This window comes from Phalacrocorax aristotelis, chromosome 21, assembly GCF_949628215.1.
Source record: "Phalacrocorax aristotelis chromosome 21, bGulAri2.1, whole genome shotgun sequence".
NCBI lineage: Eukaryota > Metazoa > Chordata > Aves > Suliformes > Phalacrocoracidae > Phalacrocorax > Phalacrocorax aristotelis.
The window spans coordinates 4,366,591-4,375,771 of record NC_134296.1 but is presented as its reverse complement, the minus strand read 5'-3'; the positions used below and the strand labels follow the sequence as shown (position 1 = coordinate 4,375,771).

At 56.1% G+C, this 9,181-nt stretch overlaps 1 protein-coding gene across 2 annotated transcripts; it reads left to right on the top strand.

Annotated features, from left to right (window-relative positions):
* The first annotated feature begins 1,250 nt into the window (after positions 1-1,250).
* LOC142067042 (polymeric immunoglobulin receptor-like) lies at positions 1,251-8,661 on the top strand. Of its 2 annotated transcripts, none has more exons than XM_075115285.1 (8): positions 1,251-1,643; positions 2,954-3,304; positions 3,678-3,998; positions 4,696-5,025; positions 6,144-6,219; positions 6,973-7,088; positions 7,506-7,555; positions 8,003-8,661. In XM_075115285.1, exons 1-8 carry the CDS (start codon positions 1,595-1,597, stop codon positions 8,207-8,209), a joined length of 1,500 nt encoding a protein of 499 aa, XP_074971386.1. In that variant the 5' UTR covers positions 1,251-1,594; the 3' UTR covers positions 8,210-8,661. The 2 variants fall into 2 exon arrangements, with proteins under 2 accessions (XP_074971386.1, XP_074971387.1); XM_075115286.1 differs by having other exon boundaries at positions 8,089-8,177.
* Positions 8,662-9,181: the final 520 nt, after the last annotated feature.

The following is a 9,181-nucleotide window of genomic DNA, read 5'->3' as shown; positions in this document are numbered from 1 at the left end:
AAGTGATTATGGACTGGCCAGAAGGCAAAGATTTTGGATTATCACCAGAGGAGGAGGTGACACGTGCTGAAGAAGCCCCGCTGTATAACAAACTGCCAGAAAATGAGAAGCAATACGCCCTGTTCACTGATGGGTCCTGTCGCCTTGTGGGAAAGCACTGGAGATGGAAGGCTGCTGTATGGAGTCCTACATGACAAATAGCAGAAATTGCTGAAGGAGAAGGTGAATCGAGCCAGTTTGCAGAGGTAAAGGCCATCCAGCTGGCCTTAGATATTGCTGAACGGGAAAAGTGGCCAGTGCTCTGTCTCTATACTGACTCCTGGATGGTGGCAAATGCCCTGTGGGGCTGGTTACAGCAGCGGAAGCAAAGCAAGTGGCAGCGCAGAGGCAAACCCATCTGGGCTGTCACATTGTGGCAAGATATTGCTGCCCAGGTAGAGAACCTGGTTGTAAAGGTACGGCATGTGGATGCTCACGTCCCCAGGAGTCGGGCCACTGAAGAACATCGAAACAACCAGCAGGTGGATCAGGCTGCCAAGATGGAAGTGGCTGAGGTGGATCTGGACTGGCAACATAAGGATGAACTATTTCTAGCTCGGTGGGCCCATGACACCTCAGGCCATCAAGGGAGAGATGCAACATACAGGTGGGCTCATGATTGAGGGGTGGACTTGACCATGGACGCTACTGTGCAGGCTATCCACAAATGTGAAACGTGCGCTGCCATCAAGGAAGCGAAGCGGGTAAAGCCTCTGTGGTGTGGGGGACGATGGCTGAAATATAAACATGGCGAGGCCTGGCAAATTGGCTATATCGCACTCCCACAAACCCACCAAGGCAAGCACCATGTGCTTACAATGGTAGAAACAATGACTGGCTGGAAGCATATCCTGTGCCCCACACCACGGCCCGGAACTCTATTCTGGCTCTTGAAAAACAAGTCCTGTGGCGACATGGCACCCCAGAGAGAATTGAGGCAGACAACAGGACTCATTTCCAAAATAACCTCATAGACACCTGGGCCAAAGAGCACGGCATTGAGTGGGTGTATCACACCCCCGTCACACACCAGCCTCTGGGAAAATTGAAAGGTACAATGGACTGTTAAAAACTATGCTCAGAGCAATGGGGGGTGGGACATTCTAACACTGGGATACACATTTAGCAAAAGCCACGTGGTTAGTCAACACGAGGGGATCTGCCGATCGAGCTGGCCCTGCCCAGTCAGAAATCCTACATATTGTGGAAGGGGAAGGAGTCCCTGTAGTGCACCGGTGGGGGAGTGAGTGAGCGGCCGTGTGGGGCTGAGTTGCCAACTAAACCACAACACTCACCTAATTTATCTCAGGCAAGAGCAGCAAAGGGCCTTTGCCATCAGGACGGGCTGAGCTCTGATCTCAGCCACTTCCCCAAACGCACTCTGAAAATATATCAGTGTTGCTGCAGAACGGGGTGAAGGATTTCCGTTGGAAAGCAAGAGCTCAGGCACTTCCTCCAGCAGCGTCACTGCGATGCGGGAGGGCTCGCGAGGCAGACACTTTTGAACGGGACACGCTGGGCAGCCCCCAGCAATGCCCCTTGCCTGGGCTTGACGATGGCCGTGGAGCTGAGAGTCCTCCTCCTGCTGCCGCTCTGGGTCCCAGGTAAGAGAAGGGCTGGCCATGCCTCAGGCTTCCCACGCACCCAGGGGCAGAGGGACACCCTGCCCCGCTTCCCGCTGCCTCTGCAGCTCCACAGCGGGGGGAAACCCAACACCGGCCGCACTCTGAGCTGAGCAACTCCTGGCAGGCATGGGGAGGGAAGGGGCAGCCCCAGTTCCCACCACCGCACGTCTCGCTCCTCCAGCCTCTCAGCGCAAACCACCCTGGGAGCAGAGAGCTCCACACTCCAAAGCAGCCCCGCCGCCTCCCCCACTCACTGTTTCCCATCGCACTGCCTGGCCCCGCGCCGCTCCCCTGATTGCATCCCTGGGTCAGGACAGAGCTGTCCGGGGGCGCCCACCTGCCTCCCCTGACACCCCAGCAGAAACCACAAACCTTCCAACATGTGGGAGGTTGGGGAAGCAAGGCCAAACAGTCCCAGGTCCTTGTTTCCCTCTGCAAAGGCTTGTTTGCCTCTCGGTGCCCGACCCATGCGGGGCTGTGCGTGCAGAGCGCTCGCACCATCTCTCTGGCACAGATGTGCTCTGGGCAGAGCTGCCCCTACACGGGCCTCCCTCCTCTCCCCCACTCTCTTCATCTCCCCCAGCAAGCGCTAGCTTTCCCCCAGCTCTTCAGCAGCACCTCTCAGGGCCAAAGGATGAACCCTTCAGAGCAGGGACTGCCTATGTGGGGTGCCTGGGCAGCCCTGTGCCCAGCACAGCCTCGCTCCCCCGCGTCGCTGGGCATCCTCGCAGGACGTGGCATGGAGGGGCTGCAGGCTGCTGGGGCAAGCTCAGGCCCAGACACGGCTCAAGCATTTTGTCCCCAGCACACACTGCCCTTGCTCCTTCCCTCTGTCCCAGCCCCACATCCCGTACAGGTGGCCACCTGGCTCCTGAGGGGCGCCTGAGCCCCAGCACTGCCACCCCCTGTGTGGGGAGGGCTTGGCCTCCAGTTCACCTCAGGCCAGGGGCGGGAACAGCGGGTGGGCTGCGGGGGCACCTCCAAGCACTGCGCCACGCACGGCTCCAATCAGCCTTCAAGGTCCAACCCCTCTACACGCACACGTCTGTGGGTTTCAAATCGCAGCTGCAGTCCCAGCTCACATCTCAGCACTGATCACCAGAAATCAACTTTCCCGTTGCCAAGCTGCTGAATTTAGCAGGGGAAATGGGTCATGGTTTCTGGAGATCCTCCTGACACAAGTGCCCATGGAGGAACGTCAGAGGCAGAGATTCCCCCGGTATATATCAGGAGTGTGTGGGCAGCCCTGCATCAGCTCCCCTCACCCTCACCACATCTCATATTTACAGGTCTCCATGCCCAAACAACCGATGCTGTGGAGAGATTATCAGAAGGAAGTACTCTCTATACCCAGTGTCCTTACACAGCAGACACAGGCTACTGGCAACCAAAAGCCTGGTGCCACCTGAGAGGTGACAAATGTGAGCCCTTAGTGGAGACGACCATATCAAGCCGATACCCATATGTGACCTGGGCCACAAATGGGAAGGTTACAATAGAGGACTATCCCCTGAATCGCACCGTGTCCATCACCATGGTCAACCTCCAGGCAGAGGACTCAGGCATATACTCCTGTGCTTACCGTGACCACAGACACTACCATGTTCAAACAAAGACGATCTCTTTGATTGTTTTGAAGGGTGAGTACCTTTTTCCCCACACAAAAACAAATCTTGTCAGAAAGCAGCATCATTCCCTCCCCCGTTCTTTCCCCCCTCCACCACACAGCTGAGCGGCTGCCCCCAAACCCCACAGACACTCACCCTCCCCAGCCTCGCTCCCCACCTTCCCCGCTCACACCAGCACGCTCTAAAGGAGACCCACACACTCGCTGGCCCTGCAGCCTCCCTGCTCCCTCTTGTCCTGCCCTACCTCACCCCTGCCCTGCCTGACGGCCGCCCATGACGGACTTGCCCCAGGGCACAGGTTGGCCCAGCTGCCCAGCTCAGGCCGGGGTCGGATGCCCGTGTGCCCACCGCTCGCCGCTCAGTGACCGCATGTGCTCTTTCGCAGAGTTGCACCAGTACGAGTTGGACACTCTCTCTGTGCAGTGCCCGTACAGCACCCAGGGCTACGGCACAGATACAAAAACCTGGTGTCGAACACAAGGTCAGACTGAGTGTAACATCGTGGCGAGGATAAATTACCCTTCAGCACTTCAGAACAATAAAGACCTGGAAGGCAGAACATTGATCTGGGATGACACCCGGGAGAGGACTGTCACCATCACCATGCAGAAGCTGCAGGCCCAGGACACCGGCCTGTACTGGTGTGCACTCTCCAGAGGCGGTCCCTTCACCCCTATAATGGGGGTCAAGCTCTCGGTGTCCAAGAGTGAGTACCTACTGGCAGCCAAGCGTGGCTGTTGGCAGATTTCAGCCCCACCTCCCCTGCCTGTTCCCCCTCCCGTCCTGCACCACACCTCAGAGCAGGGAGAAGCCCAGCGCTGCCGCCGCACACCTCGCGCCCATCTCTCCCTGCCTGCCTCTCTCTCTGCCGGACACGCTGGCGCCTGCCCCTTGGAGCCAAAGCTCAGGCCTGGCCCTCCGTGCTCTGCCTGCTCCCAGCAGAGACTCCCGCCACGTTCCCATCACCTCCCACAAACGGGGCCACTCGTCACAACTGCTTCCCACAGCCACGAGCCAGCGGCTCCAGCAGCACCTTCCCCAGCTCAGCACTCGCTGGCCCACGCTGCCCACTGCTGGAGACCTCCCCCACGGCCAGCCATTGCTCTGGCTCTGGCCCCGCACTGGCCACCCCTCCCTGGTCATTGCCTCCCAGAGCCTACAGGCTGAGCGCCTGTGGCCACGCCGTCCATGGGCAACCAAAGGAAGGGGAGGGACAGGACCCCTCCCAAGCTGTGACTCACCTCTGCGCCAGGAATCTGGCTCCAGCCCCCTTCTGCTCCTCGTCTCTGGAGGGAGAAGGACACCCAGGGACCACTCAGCCCACAGCGTCTATTCCAGGGCTGGCAAAGGGGTGCCGCTGGGCCTGCTTTGGCATCTCACCAGGCGTGCCGGCTGTTTTCCAGGGCTCCAACAATACACAGCCAAGGAGTCAGACAATGTCTCTGTCCAGTGTCAGTACAGCGCCCAGCACTATGGGGCTCTGAACAAAGCCTGGTGCAAAGAGGGAGCTCAGCAAGCATGTACTGCCATGGTCAACACGATTTCAAAGCCTTCACGGTACCTCAGGGCACCCCGGAAAGGCAGAGTCACGATCCAGGACGACAGCCAGCGGGGGATTGTCACCATCACCATGGAGGACGTGCAGGCACGGGACTCCGGCGTGTACTGGTGTGCGCTTTATGAACACCTGCATCTTTTCCGAATGGCGGAGGTTACGCTCAATATTTCTAAGGGTGAGTCCTGACCTGTAGGGAAACGCGGTGGCTTCTACACTCCAGACGCACTTTCCTGCTCTCTCCCTCTAGTCTCTGCACTGCCCAGCTTACACCACCTCCCGCGCTACACCTGGCTGCGTTTCCCTGCCCAAACCCCACATCATCGTACCTTCTCACACTAACCATGCTCTGGAAGAGCAGCAGGCCTCAGAACTGAACCACATGCATGGGCTGGCTTACCTCTCTTTTACGCGAGTGCAGCTTCAGTCGTCCTCACAGAGGTGTTTCTGCCACTCAGTCTCATGATGCCAGTTCTGTCCCTTTACAGCAACTCATGCCTTGCCTTCCAAAGACTATTGAGACCTTCCCATGTGGTTGCCGAGAGGACGACCTTTACACCCCTAGTTTTAAGGTCTGAGGCTTCTTGTTTTCCTTCCAGCGCGATGGTTTAACACAAAGTGGTAACGCTTTGGCACCTGCTCGTGGCAGACTGGCACCGTGCTGCAGCCTCTCTGTCTGGAGGTTGGCAGAGCAGCGCGGAAGGGATATGGCAATCCAGGAGGGGAGAGGGGACGGCCTCATTCTCTAGGTGAAAATCCCGACACATGCCGCCGAACGCAGGCTCAGAGCAAGCAGGCTCCTGCACACACAACCTCCCCTGTGCACAGAAACTCTCCTGGAACAATTCTTCCAGCCGAGTCCTTCACGGGCAATGCTCTTTGCTCACTTTTCACAAGCCCCTGCCTGCTTCAGCACAGAGTCGTCAAGTGCTTCATTGCTGCCTGAAGATCTCTGCCATAGAGCATATCTGCTTGCACTTGCAGCGCTTCCCCCTCCACGTGTTGCGGTGGTACACGCAGAGCGGGGCTCCTGCTGAGCTCCTCACCCCTCCCTCCCCCTTTCCTCCCTCCCTCCCTCCCTTCCTCCCTCCCTCCCTCCCACCTTTTGATCCTCACCTGACTTTGCCTGCTGCCAGCATGGCTTGATGGCACAGCTTACGGCCTGGGCAGCTTGTCTGCGCTGGGTGTCACTGCGGGAGTGGCTTTCTACCCGTGTAGCAGTGGCCGGGAAATGGAGGTGGTAAATGCAAAGCAGCCCTGTAGTGACTGGTCTCCTCTTCACGTTTGTCATTGCAGTATCGGCTGGACCAACTTTGTCAGGTTCTGCAGGCACCAATCACTCAACCCCTTCTGGCGACAGCCCAGCACCGAGGTAAGGCCTAGGGGAGGTCACTGAGTTTGAACACAGGCAAGAGTTAGTAATGTCTCGCCCACAACACACCTGTCTCACTGCCCAGGCACTCTTGGGCACTCTGAAGGCTCCTGCTCACAGAAAATTAAGGTATGACAGACATCCTGCCAAAGGTGGCCTCTCTTCTTCCAGCTCTGCCCTGAGCGTAATCACAAAGGAAGAAGCAGATATTGATAAAATCGTCTCGCACCCTTCTGGAATGTACATGCCTACCTACTTTTTCACCCTTATATCTTTGGGCTCTGCTCTTTGTGGCAACAGAAACCCCCTGATTCTGCCCCTAAGCCCTTCTGTCTCGACTTCGCCTGTCTCGACCAGGCCCTAAGAGGTAAAGGATTTTCTTCCTTTGGACGTCTGCTGTCATCAACACCACAGCAGCACCTAAGGGTACAATCGCACGTCAGCTCCAGTGTGCCAGGTGCAGCAACGCACAGGAGGAGAAGGCAGTACCCGCTCCAGAGACCCTGGAGTTGTGCTCTCAGCTCTCAACGGCGGCTTGTTTTTACAGCCCAGGGAGTACTTTAGGAAAAGCTCAGAAGGCACAGCCATGTAGAGAAGTCAAGGTAGCATTTCTGCAGGAGAACCAGACCCTCCTTCCAAGGCCATAAAAGCTATTCCTGTCCCTTTTTTGGTCACTGTTTGGTAACAGGCTGCGCCAGCATCACGCTGTGCTACCATCTAACGCTGCTAACTCCTCTGCTCCCCTGGCTTCAGCTCAGCTGTAAACATCTTCATCCTACTCTCTGGGGTCCTGAGCGTCCTCTTCATCCTGGCACTGATCACCTCGATCACGCTGTGCATCAGGCGGCGCAAGCAGCTCAAGAGAAGAGGTATGTGGAGGCTGGTGATGCCTCGTGCTCTAGTCTGTGCTGAACAGGGCCTTCTCTGGCCTTCACTTTTCTGCTCCAGGCGAGCTTATTCCCACCTCACAGTGCCTGGGAGAGGATAAGGCAGGGGCAGCCTGAGAAGCCTCAAGGCAGGCTCCTTGCTGCCGTCTCCTCTCACAGTAAGTCAAACCCATGCTCCTCCAGGCTCTGCACAGGGCACCTCCTACCATGGTAGAGGAGAACTAGAGTGACAGCAATGTCTTCACCAGTTCAGGGTAGATGTGTCCCACTGGCACAGCCATTGCTGCCACCACTGGGCGATCCCACAGCCTTCCCCAGCAATCCTGAAGCATAGGCAACGTCCAGGCACTTCATGGACTTCTCTGCTTCTAACGCCTCTGCTTTTGGCTCATTCCAAAGGTCCCAGTCAAGCAGAGGACATCTATGACAAACCAGAGGACATAGCACAGGTAAGGGAGACAATCGATTTCCCATGTGGCACCTGACTGCCTTACCAATAGTCTGTGAGGAGCTGGCTGATGAGGATCCTGCTGCTCATTTCTGGCTGTGAGCAGGAGGGGAAATGGGATTGAATGTCACCAGAGAGAGGAATGTTCCCAGGTGGAGAGAGAGGGGCGTAATTCACGTAAGGAAACTCTAAACCACAGTGGAGCAAATTCTAGTAATCTCTGAGAAATTGCTCCAAGACTAGAAGCCAAGGTGAAATGATGGGGTTGTAACCTGTCTCGAGGGGAGGGGATGAAGGAAAGAGTCCTCTCTTCTTCCACCTCAGTCATGCCCAAAGGTAAGTTTTTACATGGCCTCTCCTCTCCTCCTGGGAGAATCCTGTTCTTCTGATAACAGCTGTGGCCTGGCACGGCATCATGCAAACAAGGGTTTTCCCTTTCTTTTCACAGCCTGACAGCACTGAAAGAATGGAAAGTCCCAGTCATGACAGCACAGACCTAAAATACGTTACCCTGAACTTTAAATCCCAACTCAGCCCTGAGGATCCTCTCTACTGCAATGCTGAACCAAATCAGACTCACAGGAAACCCGAAGAGGAAAACGTGGAATATGCTATCATTGCACTCAAGCAGTTGCCGATGAACGACAAGGGGTGAAGCACAGAATCCCCAAACAGTCCAGAAACGGGAGAAAAAAACTGGAATACAAAGTGGGAACGGGGAGGAGGAGGTGTGTGGATGGACACTGGGGAAAGGTCTACGCTTCCGCTGCCGTGTCTATGTTGCCTATGCATCTTAAGCCTTCCCTCCTGTTAGAGGCCAGGAGAGAATTTTGCCCCAAGTGTGCAGATCCTCTCAGGTCAGACAGACGTGCTGGGTAATTCTCAGGATCCCCTACGCATCTGCTTTCTTCAACTCCAGTAAAACACAGACTCTTTTGGAGAGGCAGCCGTGGAGGACTGACCTTTTGAAAAGGAGCAATATTCCTCTGGTCGTGGGTGGGGTTGGTATTTCAACTCTCTTCACTGGTACAAACTCTATCCCGCTCCTACCACGGCCAAGCAAACCCATGCCAGCGCCGTAGGGATAAACGTCTAACCTTGCTGTGACCAGGGCCATTTGCCATGTAATGGGCGGGGGATACGAGCACTGGGCCGTCGGCATAAGCAGAACCGGCGTCTCCCTGAAGGCCAATAGCTTGAGGGTGTATTGCAACCCGATGATATGCTGCGTTGCAAACTTTGCAAACTGACGATTGTGCTGTGTGAACCTGAGCACCAGAAGGTCTTGCAGCTACCAAACAGTAACGGGGCACAGAAGTAACACGTAGACGTTTTGAGACTTAATGCAAATTCCCCTATAACCTAAAGTCATCACTCTGCTCAGGTAAGAAGTAAGATAGTAAGAGGCTTTCGGACTAAAGCAAAATGTTCAGCTTCAGGTCAAGAAACAGAGTGTGCACACTGGCCTGTTGGCGGTAGGAGGGAACGGAGGTGATGTCACTTCTGAGTGCACGTACAAGTGTCCCTTCACAGAGGGCAGAGGGCTGTGGGAGGGATTCCGTGCGGCTGCTGAGGCTTACACTAGCAAGAGCCTCCAACACTGCACCTTCTAGACAAGTCAGTTATT